The 16,899-nt window shown below is 43.3% G+C and overlaps 2 protein-coding genes across 13 annotated transcripts in view; one reads left to right on the top strand and one right to left on the bottom strand.

Moving 5' to 3' along the window:
- GRSF1 (G-rich RNA sequence binding factor 1) overlaps positions 1 to 1,624 on the top strand; it is a 50,361-nt gene extending 48,737 nt beyond the window's left edge. For all 4 annotated transcript variants that reach the window (XR_009459958.1, XR_009459959.1, XM_059722378.1 and 1 more), the window contains one exon: positions 1,430 to 1,624. The gene's annotated coding sequence lies outside the window, so the exon portion shown is untranslated. The remainder of the gene's footprint in view (positions 1 to 1,429) is intronic.
- Positions 1 to 16,899, bottom strand: part of RUFY3 (RUN and FYVE domain containing 3) — a 97,123-nt gene that overhangs the window by 13,659 nt on the left and 66,565 nt on the right. For 6 of the 9 annotated variants that reach the window (XM_014607367.3, XM_019493502.2, XM_019493503.2 and 3 more), the window contains 4 exons: positions 16,489 to 16,586; positions 11,588 to 11,707; positions 3,418 to 3,541; positions 1,090 to 1,160 (listed from right to left, as the gene is read on the bottom strand). In XM_014607367.3, the coding sequence (XP_014462853.2) occupies positions 1,090 to 1,160; positions 3,418 to 3,541; positions 11,588 to 11,707; positions 16,489 to 16,586 (413 nt within the window). Of the gene's footprint in view, positions 1 to 1,089; positions 1,161 to 3,417; positions 3,542 to 11,587; positions 11,708 to 11,893; positions 14,050 to 16,488; positions 16,587 to 16,899 lie in introns of those variants that run through there. The other 3 variants (XM_019493506.2, XM_019493507.2, XM_006274004.4) reach the window with 1 other exon arrangement.

The following is a 16,899-nucleotide window of genomic DNA, read 5'->3' on the forward strand; positions in this document are numbered from 1 at the left end:
AGGAGTTCCCGCCACCTGTACGCAAATTTGTTCCCCGCTATTGGCTAGTTCTAAATTATTCCCACATGGCGGCTAGCGATTGGCCTGCTAGCCATATAAGAGGCTTGAGCGGTTTCCGCCCAGGCCGAGCAGGACTCCACATTGATCTCGTGGGGACTCTGGGTACACGGCAGGGCAACAGAAACCTTGTGTGAGATTCAGAGGAGTCTGGCGGCCTGATCCACCGCCCACCTCTTCCTGTCTTCGAACGATAAAATTTTATAAGACGTATGTACGAGTTTCCATTTCGGTGGCGCGCTTGTCCAGGGCATCCGGAGCTCTGTTTACGTGGAGCCTAGCAAACTCCACGTGATAGTTCATGTTGTTTTGTCTGTAACCGCAACTCAAGCAAGTTTTCCAGCCTGCACCGCGACCATCTCCGGCGTAAGTAAACAAACTTCAAATCTACCATTATGCGTCTGTGCCTAATTCTAGCTCGTCGCCCACCTTCTCCGATCCGGCGTGCCCGGGCTGCTGGCCACAGCCCGCGTGCAGCACGAAAAGGGTCCGGATCACACCCGGCCCGTACAAGGGCAAGTGAAACTCCAGGGCATCCAAGCCTCTGGGCTTGGGCCTGCAAGTAGGATGTTCACCAAAGGTTCTGGAAACATCTGAAGCCCCAGATGGGGGTGGAGGATGTTTACCAGTAGTAGGGCCACTTATGGTTCTGGACTGAGTTATGGATTTGGAATTTGGTTTGGCTAATTTGGCTTGGAATATGGAATTTATTTATTTATTTTATTTAAATTAAGTGGCTGGGGAAATAACATGACCATGATGGTGGCAGGGGAAATACCCTGACTGAGGTAATGCAACTAAAACGGCACTGTGTAGTGGTGGGCTGCACCCTTGTCTGCTTGCAGACAGGACTCCTTACAAAAGCCTCATGGGGAAGCAGGAAGTGAGGGAGGTTCCCCAATTTTTATTGTCCTGATCTCTAATGCCTCTAACAGAAAGCAGACAAAACTGCTTCTTGGATTACAAAGGAGAATAAAACAAGGAAGAACCAGGAAACAAAACTTAGGGAAGGAGATACTTTTCAATACATACTTGTTTGGTAAAACTGCATTTTCGTCTTTTACCAGTCTGCCATTTTCCTCCTGGGCTTTATGTTTTCCCTCCTGCCAAAAAGGAGAACATATTTACTGGTCAAATCCAAATTTTACCAGCTCCACCACAGATTTTACATTTGCACACTGTCTGGGCTATTTGGTGAGGATTCTCAAAAGTGTTTAAACAACTTTTGGGAAGTGCAAGTCTCATTTGATTTTCCTCGGAATGTGTACTCTTCAGCTACTTTTGATAATCCCATCCTTTGATATTATGGACTAAAGTAGCACTTGACCACCAGTCTAAGCACATTAACCAGCTGCTTGCCTTCTTTCTGCAGGGACCAGAACACAACTGAAAGATATCCCAACTGAGCTAGAATTGAACAGAATTCATTATTGTCTCCACCTGCTGGAGAGGAGAAACCCTACACTACCACCTGGATTGGCATGGCAGAAACTGGAAGTGCAAACATTACTGTACAGACTTATTTAAAATGTATTGATGAAATAAAAGCATAACCCCAGCCACATAATACTGTATTGTTATGACTAAGACAATAAGCTTATCTAAACCAGTGATGGAGCGAGTTTTAAGAGTCCTGGTAGCAGAACCCATGCCTATGGGGACTGTAAGAAATGTCAAGCAAAATTTGAACAGACCCTAAATGTGAACCTGCCATAGATATGAGATATAACATATTAGTGTTGTGCTGAAGATGCAAATGCCTGATCTTCTGACCCTGTCCATTCTACAAGCAGAGATGGACAACTTCGTGAAGAAAAAAAAGGACATCAAACCTCCCTCTCCTAATAAAGTGACAAAGTACTGTTGTTATTCAGTGCCTTATATTAGAGAATGCTTGTGCTTAAATTAATTGTCATTGTTAGCCAGTGAATGAAAGCTTCACTGTGATACTGACAAGACGGATCTAACAATATTCAAACCAATGGCTTTATATTGAGGAATAATTAATGTAAGTAAACTATTGATCACTTCTTGACCTCTCGTGGACTAAGATCGAGTGTAGGAAGTACCTGAGGCCCTGGACTAAAGAGTCTGGGATGGAGGATGCTTGTCTGTAGTATCTGGGGGCATCCAAACCCCAAGACCTCTGGGCCTAGGCCTGCATATAGCATGGCTACCAATGGACTTGGGAGTATCTGAAGTCCCAGGGTGATAGGCCTGGGATGGAGGATGCTCACCGGTTGTAGTGACATACATCATGTTCAGAATGATTGAGTCTGCCTGCTTAATTGATCTGATTTTTGGAATGACTGAATTCTGCTCAATCAATATGATTTGGAACCAATTTGGCTAATTTAACCTGGAACACGAAATATATGATAAAAGACTGAAAAAAAAAAAAAACCCAGTAGAGTTTGGGACACAGTGGCCAAAATGTTAAAAGGCTGGTCACAACTTATTCAGGAAAGACACAGAAGTGTCTACGGTTTGTTTGGTAAAGCTAAATGGGACTAACATGTAGTTTTGAACATTCATTTTTGGGGCGTGGGGCAGACCTGACAAGAGGTAACTCCTGTGACCTTGCTCTCCAAAGTAGCGTTATAGTCATCTGCTAATGATTTCAATACTATACAACACATATTGGTCATATGCAAAGATCCTGTATGTGTGTGTGCACATGCATGCATGCACAACTATTTTGCATATTAGCTGAAGTGGGCAATTGCAACAGATTTGGATGCTGACAACTTTTAAGCAGCTGCTTAAGCTGCAATATGCATACCTTAACAGGTAACTTTCTTTAAAAAAATGCTTACTATTAAATAATATTGCTTTTAAACATTTTTAAAAATTTGCTCTTTTATACATCCAAAAAGCAGCAGCTATTCCTAATTTCTGCTACTTCAGAATGTCAGGACTGGAATTTCCTGTTATCATGATGAACAGTTTTTTAAGTGCATTGTACTTAATCAGATATAGCACTCAGAGTACCTTGCATATTACTGTGTGTTCTTCTTGAATAAAGCTGAAGTACAGTCACCTTCAAGATTCCGTCAATTATCAGGTAGGGAAGGATATGCTCTCTTATTAATTGCTGAAATTATTGCTTTTAAAATATATTTTTCAGGATCATACTGAAGAAAAAAACATTGATTTTGTAGTGTGCGAGAATGAAGTACAAAACAAAAAAAAAAACAAAAAAAAAAGGGCTTTCCTATCTTACATAGCTGATGTGGGTAGAAGTTAAGTGAGGCATGATGACAATGCATACACAGTCATATGAAGTACAAGGCAGGACAACAGATAAAATTAAACCATGTTTAAACATGAACAAACAAGAGTCACCAAAAGTGACACTACCGTTTTTACTTCAGTCTTCTGGCAGCCTTTGCCTTGGACTAGAGTGCTTTTGCTTGCTTGGATACCGTGATGGGTATGTGACCATCTGTGCCTTTCCCGTTTCAATTCCAGTTCAAGATGGTTGCTACAGTATAACAAGATAGAGTTAGGATCTGGTTTTAAAGTGATCAAATGCACAGCAATTAGAATGACTTAGTTTGCCCTCTTTTTATGTTAAAACCATTAATCCCCACTAAAAGAACTGCATTTCTGAATGATAAATTATTCCAGGTTTATCAGGCCTGAATCCATGCTAGAGCTATAGTCCAGTCTACCTTAATTTTGTGAATTATGCACCTGTTCACAGCTCCCTGAGGATTAAGAGCCATGGCTAGTACTACAATAATTATTTGTTTAAAAACAAATTAAAACTGAATATGAAATCAAAAGCAAAACCCTCAACCAGTTCCTAGAGTCACCTTTAATGTTCTTCCTATCACATTCAGTACTATCCATAACATCCTTTCCTGCTGTTAGAGCCACCAAGTTCTAGGATACAGGCCCTCTTCAGTGAGAATGCCCTGCTGCACGTCCCTGGGTGTTCAAGTCCAGGAACTGTTAAGCCAGAGTGTCTTACAACTGGTCTCAGTGCTATGGCACTAGTGGGGTGCGATTTGATCTCAGGTAACAGAAGTTAGATATGGTTTTGCAGATATGATATAAACACAATTAAATGTAGCATAATACCCTACTTACTTGAATCCAAAACTCTCCCCCGCTTCCTCTGGAGTCAGCATGGGGAGAAAAAAAGCCTTGTATTGAATTTGAGTATCTTCCCAGAGCAGGCAGTGGCTTAACTCCAGCTTTGGCCATGGGTTTAGGGCTGAAGTCAGAGCTAAGCTGCTGCCTACCTCAGGCTGCAATACCTTGTTTGCTGGAGAAAGGGGCACATAGCCCAGGGGAACCTGCAGCCTGCCCCTCCCTTACCCTGTCCCCAATGCCTGTACCTCATCTCCCCCATCCCCAGCCTATCCCTGTTCCCCAAGCCGTCCCCTCTGCCCTGTACCTTCTGCTCCAGTCCCTGGGCCTCAACCGCAGGAAGGAGACTGCTACCACTTCTCCCATCCTGGGCTAGGCTGGGGTCATGCTACTTTTGACTGCCCTGGAAGACCAGGCACACAGACAGGCTTGCTAACCTAGTGAGGAGAGCTAAGTTTGCTGGGGGATGCAAACCAAAGCCCTGAGGTAAGTGAGGAAGTGTGAGTGACCTAGAGGAAGGACAAGCAGGAGTGAGTAACAGGGGAGTCCTGCTCATTTTTCCTGAGAAATCAGGGCAATCAGATAGTTACCTTAGGTGCCTGTACACGAATGCACCGAACTTGGGAAACAAGCAAAAAAATTGGAAGCCCTTGCACAGTCATGGAACTATGATGTGACTGGAATAACAGAGACTTGGTAGGATAGCTCGCATAACTGGAGCATTGTATGGATAGTTATAAACTGTTCAGGAAGGACAGGTAGGGGAGAAAAGAAGGAGAGTTGCACTTTATGTTAACGAGCTGTATGATTGCTCAGAGATCCAGTATAAAAGTGGAGATAAGCCTGTTGAAAGTCTCTGGGTTAGGATCAGAGGAGAGAACAATAAGGGTGATGTTGCGGGGTGGGTCTGCTTATAGACCACCATACCAGGAGGATGAGACTTTCTTCAAACAGCTAGCAGATGTTTCCCTGATCACAGGCCCTGGTTCACATGAAGGACTTCAATCACCCTGACATCTGCTGGGAGGGCAATACTGCAGTACGCAAGCTATCCAGGAAGTTTTTGGAGAGTATTCCTGGCACAAGTGCTGGAGCAGCCAACTAGAGGCCATACTCTTTTTAACCTGCTGCTCAGAAACAGGGAAGAATTGGTGGGGAATGTAGTAGTGGATGGCAACTTAGGCAGCAGTGACCATGAGATGATTGAGTTCAGGATCCTGAGGAAAGGAAGGATGGAGAGCAGCAGAGTAAGGACCCACAACTTCAGGAAAGCAGACTTCAACTCACTCAGGGAACTCATGGACAGGATCCCCTGGGAAGCCAGACTGAGGGGGAGAGGAGTCTGCAAAAGCTAGCTGTACGTTAAAGAAGCCTTACTGAGGGTGCATGAACAAACCATCCCGATGCACTGGAAGACTAGCAAGTATGGCAGAACACCAGCTTAACTTAGCAGGGAACTTTTCAGTAAGTTAAATCACAAGAAGAAAGCTCACAAGAAGTGGCAACTTGGAGAAACAACTAAGGAGGAGTATAAGAGCATTGCTCAGGTATGCAGGGATGAAATCAGGAAGGCCGAAGCACAATTGGAGTCGCAGCTAGCAAGGGATGTGAAGGGTAACTAGAAGGGCTCCTACAAAAATATTGGTAACAAGAGAAAGATTAGGGAAAGTGTGGGTCCCTTACTGAATGGGGGAGGCTGAAGCACTCAATGACTTTTTTACCTCAGTCTTCAGAGGTAAGATCCCAATCTACTGCACTCGGCAGCACAGTTTGGGGAGATCAGCAGCCAACTGTGGCAAAAGAACAGGCTGGGAACTATTTAGAAAAGCTGGACATGTACAAGTCCATGGGGCCAAACACCATGCAACCATGGGTGCTGAGGGAATTGGCCCAATGTGATTACAGAGCCATGGGCCATCATTTTTGAAAACTCATGGTGATCAGGAGAGGTCCCAGATGATTGGAAAAGGGAAAAATAATTCCCATATTTAAGAAAGGGAAAAAGGAGGATCCAGGGGACTACAGACCAGTCAGCCTCACCTCAGTCCCTGGAAAAATCATGAAGCAGATCCTCTAAGCACTTGGAGGAAGTGATTAGGAACAGTCAGCATGGATTCACCAAGGGCAAGTCATGCCTGACCAACCTGACTGCCCTCTATAATGAGATGACTGGCTCTGCAGGTGCAGTATACCTAGACTTTAGCAAGGCTTTTGATAGTCTCCCACGATAGTCTCACAAGCCAGCTAAGGAAGTATGGGTTGGATGAATGGACTGTAAGGTGGACAGAAAACTGGCTGGATCATCAGACTCAGAGTATATTAGTCAATGGCCCAGTGTCTAGTTGGCAGTCAGTATTAAGTGGAGTGCCCCAGAGATTGGTCCTAGAGCTGGTTTTGTTCAATACGTAGAGTGCACCTGGAAGATGGCAGGTTTGTAGATGACACCAAGCTGGGGGGAGTAGTAGATACACTGGAGGGCAGGGTTAGGATTCAGAGAGACCTCGACAAATTGGAGGATTGGACCAAAAGAAATCTCATGAGGTTCAATAACAACAAGTACAAGGTCCTGCACTTAAGACAGAACAATCCCATGCACCAGGACAGGCTGGGGGCTGAGTGGCTGGGCAGCAGCTTTGCACAAAAGGCCCTAGGGATATAGTGGACAATAAACTGAATATAAGCCAGCAGCGTGCCCTTGTTGCCAAGAAGGCTAATGGCATACTGAGCTGCATTGGTAGGAGTGTTGCTAGCAGAGCAAGGGAAGTGATTATTCCCCTCTATTCAGCACTGCCGAAACCACATCTGGAGTACTATGTCCAGTTTTGGGCCCACCACTACAGAAATGATGTGGACAAGTTGGAGAAAGTCCTGCGGAAGGCTACAAAAATGGTGACAGGGCTGGGGCACATGGCTTCTGAGAAGAGGCTGAGGGAACTGGGATTATTTAGTCTAGAGAAGTTTGAGAGGGGATTTAATAGCAACCTTCAACTACCTGATGGCTGGTTCCAAAGAGGATGGAGCTAGACTGTTCTCAGTGGTGGCAGATGACAGAACAAAGAAAAATGGTCTCAAGTTGCAGCAAGGGAAGTCTAGGTTAGATATTAGGAAAAACCTTCTCACTAGGAGGGTAGTAAAACACTGGAACAGGTTACCAGAGAGGTTAAGTCTCCATCCTTGGAGATTTTTAAGGCCCAGCTAGACAAAGTCTTAGCTGGGATGATCTAGTTGGGGATTGTCTTGCTTTGAGCAGGGGATTGCACTAGATGACATCCTGGAGGTACATTCCAACCCTAATTTTCTATGATTTTAACAGAGCTGCAGCAGAAGGTAATGTGGAAGGGGGCAGACATATGGGAACAGGTGGCAGAGGTCAGGCACTGGCATGGTGGGAGCAGGCTGCAGGGGGTAGAGGCAGGGAGTGGATGGCAAGCACAGGCATGGGGGCAAGGGGTAGCGGGGGAGGCAAAGACATGGAACAGCAGGAATAGGTAGAGGGGCAGGCGACTAAGGGGTAGGGGTCTGGCCCCTTGCCCCCTTCAGCAGTGGGAAAAGAAAATTTAAGATGACCTTCCTTCCACTAATTAGACTGTGTATATGTAAAATTACAAATTTATTATAACATTTAACAAAATTATAATTTTCCATGTATAGAATCTAATTATTGGGGGGTTGTCTTAAAATTTGAAGATGTCTTGGATTCAGGTAATTATGGTATATGGTGCAGAGGCATAATAAGTCTCTCTAGCTCACTCAGAAGCAAGGGCACTGGTCTGCATACCAGCTGTGGCAGAGGGCTCTTATGTTAGCCCCATGTGGAATATGCTGCAGTGATCTAAAAGCCAGAGGTGACAGACACACAAATAGTTCAGTAAGTTCTTATTTGAAAGGAAGACATTGTAACCACCAGTCAAAAGGACAGAAGGAAGAGGACAGCCGATTCACTTATGCCATCAGAAGCAGCCAGAAGTGAAAAGTGATTAAAAAAAAAAAAGAGAGAGAGAAAAATAGTTGCAGACCCCCAACAGAAGCCTTTCACTGGAGCAGCAACTTGAACATACAGCAAACAACCCTCATCTGCTTGGTCTGATCTAGAATGACTTCAGCCGGCGCTCTCATTCAAATCTGTCTCGGCCAAGCATAGGAAAATCTGCAATATCACCCTACCTAGACCAAATGAATAGAGATATGGACCAGCATACTGTCAGGACATTACAAGAGAGCTCTCAGAGAAGACGGGTGGGTACACCAATGAAAGTGACAGAAACTATAATTTTGTGCACTATTACACTAAACTGAAAAAAGAGCCAAAACAAAAAGAACCAAACCAAAACAATAAAGACAATGAAAACAAACCCACACAGACAGCTGGGAACAATTCTTGCCCAAAAGGTGAAGATTAGGGAAATCCGCACCTTGCCCTCCTTCAAAACCACAATCTTATTCCACTATCAGAGCCAATGCCTTCTCAAGAATTATTAGACACCATGAGGGACATGGGTTTTTACTAGCAGGTAGCTGCCCACAGAAACCCAGTGAATCTGTGTCCACCCGTGCATTTACTATACTAGAAGTCACAGAAATCTTGACCCCAAAACTGCATTAAAATTTATCCCCCAAAATTTATTATATACCAACAGGAAAACCCTTCACAATCTTTACCACTAAAAAGACTACCCCTATGGCCCTGTTACAGAGAGAAGTTGCACTAAAATTTGGCTGAAACTTAACTACCTAAAATTGACTCAGAAATCAATTTAACTAAATCTGTGCAAACCCCTTACATGGGCATAATTAAACCAGGTTGAGTGCCTCCTTGATTTACCCTAAACTCAGCACAGAAACAATTTAAAAAATAAACTGATAAAAGGCATGCCATTTTATAAAGCTGTCTACACCCTGATGGGGTTGCTCAGATATTATTGACTAAACAAAATAAAAAAAATAAATAAATAATCAGTGCAATTCAGTGCAACTTGCATGTGGAAAAAAAGGCCTAAACTCTCTTTGTGTCTGATGGTATTACTAGTAGTGAAGAAACAAAACCTGGCATTTCTGTCCTTTTCAGTGCAGTCTAACTACCACAGCAGGTGTGTGTGCGCGCGTGGGGGGAGGGGTGGTGGTGGTAGAAATCAGATGTGGGCACTAAAAGGTGTGCTTCCACGAATTTAGTGTGGCCAGCCTGCTGCAGAGGGTTCAGAGGAGGGCCACCCGCTTGGTGCGAGGGCAGCAGGACAGGCCATACAAGGAGAGACTGAGGGACCTGAACCTGTTCAGCTTCAGCAAGCGGAGGCTGAGGAGGGACCTGGTGGCTGCCTACAAACTCACCAGGGGAGATCAACAGCAAATAGGTAGAGCCCTTTTCTCCCCAGCAACACCTGGGGTGACGAGGAACAATGGTAATAAGCTGATGGAGAATAGGTTTAGGTTGGAGAGCAGAAGGCAATATTTTAGTTAGGGTGGCCAAAATCTGGAACCAACTTCCAGGGAAGAGGTCCTCGCCCCTACCTTGGGCAAATTCAAAAGGAAGTTGGACGATCACCTGTCTGGGGTCTTGTGAACCCAGCATTCATTCCTGCCTGTGGCAGGGGGTCAGGCTAGATGATCTGTTCAGGTCCCTCCTGACCCTAGCTACTGTGATGCTATGAATTGGATACGTGTCCTTAATATGCATAAATAATACTCTTAAGATCCCATATAACAGCAGTCAGCTCCCAAAACATTACCATTTTGATTTGTGTTACTGTGCTTTAGAGAGGATCCTTACAAACTGGGTTTTTTGGGGGGGGTATCTATTAAAAAAAACAAAAACGCAGGAGACAGAGAAAAGCAGCAGTACAAGGGATAAGGTATCTGATAATACCTCCATGCAGCTAGCTACAGTGACTCTTCCCTGGGACAGAGCATATGTTATATGTACAAAATGAGACAGGCTCTTCTAAGTTCAAGGTAAGACAATTTGTGTTTCTCTGATGTTAGTAAACTGATGTCACTGTAGGAGGAAGATGCCAGCCCTTCACAGCTAAGTTATCTCTGTTTGACTCTCAAGTCTGTGGCTGGCTATCAACAAAATTAAAGGTGTTTGTGAATTTAAAAACACATGTGTTTACTTATTAGATTGGTGCCAAAGTTGTTTATTATCTCCTTCTCCTAAAGGGCATTTGCTGCTGAAAAGGAAGTCCATCTAGATCATGTCACCTCTCCACCAACTTTTTAAATATAGCAGCATCCCTGCTGGAAAGCCACTGTCGTGCTCAACTTACCTCAGTGGTTTCCAACTGAGCGGCCTAGTCACCCCAGCCAGGTAAAACCATCCCATGAGACTTCCGTGTAGCCAGACTAGGAAGGGCTGTGCAGTCTCTGTCTCATTAGGGTTCATTGCTAACTCCAAGCAGGCAAGAGAGCCAGCTTGTACTGCTGCCATTCCTGGTCCAACTCTGCACAACATTCTCCCAGAAACAGGGTGTGCTTGGGGCAGGTGGCATTGTCCTTTATGCCTCTGTTTCTAGGAAGAGCATGCGGGGGGAGATAGGCAGACCAGGAACAGCTATAGAATAGGTTGGCTCTTTTCCCTGAGTTAGAGTTGTCAGAGAATAATAATGCAGGAAGAACATGTACTTGCCATGGAGGTGCCACCATGGTGGTGGTGGCAGCGCCTCCATCACAGCACCCCTGAGGGGTGTCTCAGGGCACCCCAAGGTGCTGTGGCACCCTGACTGAGAACCACTGTTGTAGATAATGAAACAATAGCTCCTGGTTATGAATATGCATTTTCCTCTCAGAAATTGGTATTCTAGAATACAAAAGTATGTTATTAAAAGGACACTCCCCCCCCAACCCCCCCAGACTTTGGTCAAGTACACTGTATAATCAAAAAGGAGCGACTGCAGCTCAAGAAGATATCTCCAAAGCTGGCTCAGATACTGCTAGCAGCGTAGCTACAGCAACACAGTGCCCAGATCAGGCCATAAAACATGCCTTTTAAACTTGGCAGATAGTTTAAAGCTCGCTCAGGTATGTCTACACAAGCTATGGTCACACTTTTGACTACAACACAGACATACTCCTAAAGCAGTTTTTAAGTGCTTGAAGAACAATTTTATATTTAAATTTCTGCCCATTTTGTTCTGTGGATTGCTTAAAACAAGATTTTTCTTATTTTTATTTCTCTTGATCATTTTCCTCAAAGATTTCCTGTTTTGTGTTTTTATTTTAAAAATATATTTAAAGACCAACTGCAATTCAGATGTCCAGATCTGAAAATCTGAAACTTAATGTAAAGTGAATGCTTTGATACAAATACCCTCTCCCATCTAGGATATATCTGCCTGTCTCTTCCCCCAATCCCTTCCCATTTTGGGAGGGCTCTCTCAAATATCTCCTACCAGGCTCAGAAAACAAACCCAAGTAATATATTAGAAAGCTGTTTCTTCACCGCTGCTTGATGAGCTTTTCCACTTCTATCTGAAGACTGTTGATCTTGTCCCCAAATTCATGCTTGAACAACCGGTTGTCCTCCTCAGCAGACTGGCGTTCCTTCTCTGCTTGTTGCAATCTGGATTTGAGCCACATGAACTTGTGATAAAAAACAAAAGCCATGGTGGAGAGGAAGACTGAATTTAAACAACAAAGAAACTAAACCCAATGAAGGGGAAAACACAAATTATGTTTTAAAAAGTGGCGGGAAGGAAAGTCTTCTAAAGGAAAAACAAAATGTTGGTGAACCAGGCAGAAGAAACTCTGATTTTCAATTTTTTTTTATTCTATTACTACAGATTACAGCCATTAAATGATAAACAGAAACATCACTTTTATCCAGATTCAAAGCAACCCTCAAGTACACAGAATTTTAAGTCAAATTTGATTTTAATGTACATTACAGTTCAACTTTACACATGTAACTGGAACTTGTGACATAGATTATCTACCATATTTAGAATTAGTGCATTTTCCTGGTCTCTTCCACAACTATCACATCAGATTAAGCACACCGGCATTTACACCAAAGCAATTTACGCTCCGTATCAAAAGTAAGAAATTGCTATATATCTGAAGTCTTCCATTTTACTTAAGCATCACTGTGATAGGAAACAATCTAATTTCCCATATGAAGAATCTTGGGGAGTTGTAATAATCCTAACTAGCCACTTGGATACCCTGATGAAAATCTTTATTCTGTAGAAATTAAAACGAATTCAGAATAAATGGTCACTCAAGAATAATTTCAAGTTTTCAAACATGTGAGTTGATGACTATACTCAGATACTTAGGTGTGGCTCTACCAGGAAGGTAGACCTTATAAAAGGTCTGCCTCCATGCAGACATCAATTACACAGGCCAAGAACCAAAACACCTGTGTAGGAAGGCAAAAATTGAGCCCCATACATTTTTAGGTGTACCCAGTGGAAATCAATAATCAATAGGTTGTCCAGCTGCATTAGTCACATATATCTCCCACTGTCCATCAAGGAGTCCTATTCTACATGACAGAGTGGGAAAATTACATGACAGGGAATTTTTGCAATCACCTCACTAGAGCGCAAAACTATTAGGACACAAGGAAAACAGAATCAAACTCAATTTCTTGAAGCAAAGTATTTATAGAATTATTTACAAAGCCAATATTGTGATCTCTTGTGACCACAGCAACAAGGATGTTAACATACAATATTCCAATCTACAGTTTTAAAAAGTTTGCAGTAAAATGTTAAGTTTATAATTATTTTTCCTATTTAGTACTGTTTCCACGCTTTAGTTGGTTTTAGATTAGGAAATTCCACATTTGTACCAAGCAACAGAAACTTAGAAGCAAATTTAACAAGTGTAATAGTGAAAGGCAATTATTTCCTTTTAACTGTATGCTAGCTACTCTGAGACAAGGAGTGGCCAGTAAAGTACTACAAGTTCCATGCCCTCCCCTGCTCAGTTTTATTTATTTCTTTTTTTACACTAAGGTATAAAGAGCAGAAAAGTTTCGTAAAATGTGTAATTCTTTTTTCTAGAGGAGGAAAGGCATAACAAAATACCTCACCCCTCCTTCCTTCAGTTCAGAAGAACTGCAACATATTTCTAGAGGGAATTATGGCAGAGGTAGAAGGCAATGCAAAGATAAAGAGGTTTTTCACTGAAGGTACCACTCTATAATATTACTCTAAGACACCTATTTACTAATTTTGTATAAATGAAGTTTAAAGGAATGTGAAGATGATCCCTGCCCCCAAGTCACTAAGGCAAAATTGTTGCAAGCAGTCTTGGTTTGGGAGGACTGGATTTTTCATGGTGATGATATACTAAGATGTGGTGCTAATTTCCCCATATGTAGTTCATTTGTCCTGGTTTGGGGGTTAAACCAAAGGCAAAAAAAATGAGAAAGTAATGGCTTGGGATACACACAGCTACCAACAACTTCCAGGGACACGTTTTCTTTGTCTACATCACAAAAGGGTGAGAGAGAAATCTAGCCTGACTTTTCCAGAACTGGCCAACCAGGTATCTCAACCAGAACAACTCATCTACTATCCATTAAAATGCTGAAGCCTTGTGCTGCATACATCAATGGTATCTACAGAGCCACAGGTTTATCATTCCTTATGGTTTTTTCTGGTGTATTTATTGGCCAACAAAGATTAAACAGCAAATTTGGGATTTTATACTACATTATAACTCTAAAGAAAAACCCAAAGGTTTTAACAAATTCAGCAAATTCCAAATCAATCTTAGGTGACAAATAACATTTAAACAGTTGCTTTTAATGATTCTCAAGTTTTTCCCCTCATAACTGAATTTTGAGATCAGAGCTGTGAGGTGAACAGATGTAAAAATGCCTAATGGTGTTTCTGGATCAATTTGTTTGCTGCAATGTTTAAGGTTTTTGCCTGTTTCACCAAATCCTTTTCACTACATAAAAGAAGTTAGAATGATGATGTAGAGAAAAATGAAGAGGGAAGGAAAAAAAAAAAGAGAGATAGCAAGAGAAAAGATCATATCAATTAACTGAACAGGTATCATAATACATTTCTATAAAGCACAAAAAGGATACATTTGTGAGGGTGCTCTACACAAGACTATACAAGTACAACATGTTGTGCTAATTCAATTTAGCTTGCATTCATTTTCCATCAAGACCCTTTATATAGGAAAATAACTTAAAAAAAAAATCTCAATGCACCCTCCCCCATTTCTTCCTCCACATTTTTTTCCTAAGGAACAGCTTTCCCTTTCAGAAATGGAGATCTCAGGCTGGTAAATAGCTATGGAGGGTCCTAAGTAAGTGCTGGAGGTATTCTGGAACAGGTCCTCTGTGAAGTAAATCAATGTAGTTCCATTCAAAGTCAGTACAATATTTACTTGAATCCAAGCCAAGATAGCAAAAGCCCCTCATCCTGGATTTGAGTATAAGTGGGGGGAAGGGCTGGGCAGGTAGCAGCCACCTGCCCCCCCCCCCCCCCACTCACTGCCGCCTCAGGAATCTAATTAATGGGGAGTCATCTTAATTTTGAAGTTGCCTTGGACTCAGGTAAATACAATATATACCAGCTAAGCTTCTCACCTTCTCAACAGACTACTAAAAGAGACCCAGCTCAAAAAGCAAAAAGTTGTCTTACTGAAGAGCCCCTTCTGATCACGTGAAGGTCAGTAACACGTTAGTAATGCTCTCCTTTGAAGAGGTGCTTGAGTAGGGTTCCCCAAACTAAATGGATGTTAATCCCAACAGCCACTTCTGCCTCTTTCCAATACTCCCCACTTCAAAACCCCAATATTTTTTTCAGCTCAGGCTGCATACAAATGTTCATTTCTACCAGAAGAATTTTTCTCTGATAGAAAAATAGCCCAAAAGGTGCCACCCCTGCCTTAGGGAAGCCCACTACTAGACAGCCTGCCCTATCCCATCTGGAAAAGGAGGCAGGCTGCCAGGTAGCAGTTTGCATCTGCTGAAAAGCAGTAGCTTACCTGGAGGAGTGCAGGGAGAGAGGGGGAGTGCACTCAGCCACGGTTCCAGAGCTGACCCAGAGCAATGCAGGGCATTGTGGGGGGCATTTGGCTGTAGTGACTGGCCTTGCCCGCACTGCTCCATGTCAGCTGGGCATTGTGGGAGGCAAGGCAAAAGTTAGAGGGGCCAGAAGTTGGGAGCTGAGCTAGGCTGAGGAAAGTCTCTTCATGCCTGGCTCTCAGCCCTTCCGGCCTCCCCACTTCTAACACGTGGCTCTGCCAGACAGCAAGGCAGGGCCAGCAGAAGCTGGGCTCCCAGGGAAGACTTTCCCAGAGCCCTGTTCCTGGCCACTGGCTTTTAAATTGCCACCCCACTGCTCAGCTGGGTGGTGTAGCAGCAAGGGGTAGCTGGAGGGAGCCAAGAAAGCCCCCTACCTCTCCCACAATGGGGGACTGTCTGGTTTAGGGAAGAGAGAGAAAGCAATTGCGGCTGCTACCCTCACCTCCCAGTCTATGGAGAGGTGGTGGGGGGGAAAGGTGACCCTCACACCTTCTCCAAACCAGGGCTCCATTCTTTCTGGTCCCCAGGAGAAATTAAACCAGGGAAAACTGGAAAGTTAAGCTAAGGAAAAGCTACTTTTACTCCAGGAGAAAAAGCCTGAATGTCTGTATGCTTTTGGTTTCTACCAGGAGGATGGCAATTATCCCAACAGAAACTTTTTATTTTTTGCGGCTAGGATCTGGAACCAACTTCCAAGGGAAGTGGTGCTGGCTCCTACCCTGGGGGTCTTTAAGAAGCGGCTCGATGCCTACATGGCTGGGGTCACTTGAGCCCAGTTTCTCTCCTGCCCAGGCAGGGGGTCGGACCTGAAGATCTACAAGGTCCCTTCCGACCCTACTTCTACGATTCTATGAAAGTCTGCACCTGGCCTCAGGCTCCCTAGAAACCATAGAACTACAAAATAAGTTTCAGATCTGTCCCTTTTGAAATACTGATCCTCTTTGCCTCCACTATATTGTGTTATTGCTGTTGAGACCCAAGTGTTTTTCCAAAACGATACTGATGTAGTCAAACATGTAAACAAACAAGCCAACTGACTTCTGTTACACCCTGGTCTCCTGAATCAATAAAATAAGTTCCATGTTTTGCAACCAAGCTGCAGAATTTGATCCACAGCCATAATGGAGCACAACCATTTTCCTACACAAGGCAATGACAGCATGGACAGATTTAAAATGGTGACAAGACTAGGCCACTGAAATTTTAATAAGGACTCTATAAAAGGGACTTTTCTAGGAGTAGCACTGGAACAACTGTTACAGCTCTGCATATAAATATTTGTTATAAACTATCTGTAAAAAAGCACTGGGACACTGATATTCTGAAACAAAAAAGTGTAATTTTACCTTTGTTCAAGCTGTTTAATGGTAGCAGCCATCTGATTTGTCTTCTCCTCCAAGCGGCTGTTTAATTCACTCTTTTGTTTCACTCCCAGGTCTGAACTCTGAAAAGGAGAGTTGTAGCACACTACCAGTAAGTAGCAATACTGTATGTACCCAAATACAAGCTGACCCTGATACAACCCCCCAATAATTAGATTCTACACAGGGAAAATTTATAAATTTATAATAATTTTCCATATATGGCATCTAATTATTGGAGGATCATCTTAAATCTGTGTGCCCCCCACTACTGCAGGTGCTAGGGAGACAAGTGATGAGGGGAGCAGTAACAGGGAAGGTAGTTGGGGAGGCGCTGGGGGGGCACATGGTAGTGCTGCTGGTGTGGGGGGAGCTGCAGGTGACAGAAGCAGTGTG

This window comes from Alligator mississippiensis, chromosome 2 (genome assembly GCF_030867095.1).
Source record: "Alligator mississippiensis isolate rAllMis1 chromosome 2, rAllMis1, whole genome shotgun sequence".
Lineage (NCBI taxonomy): Eukaryota > Metazoa > Chordata > Crocodylia > Alligatoridae > Alligator > Alligator mississippiensis.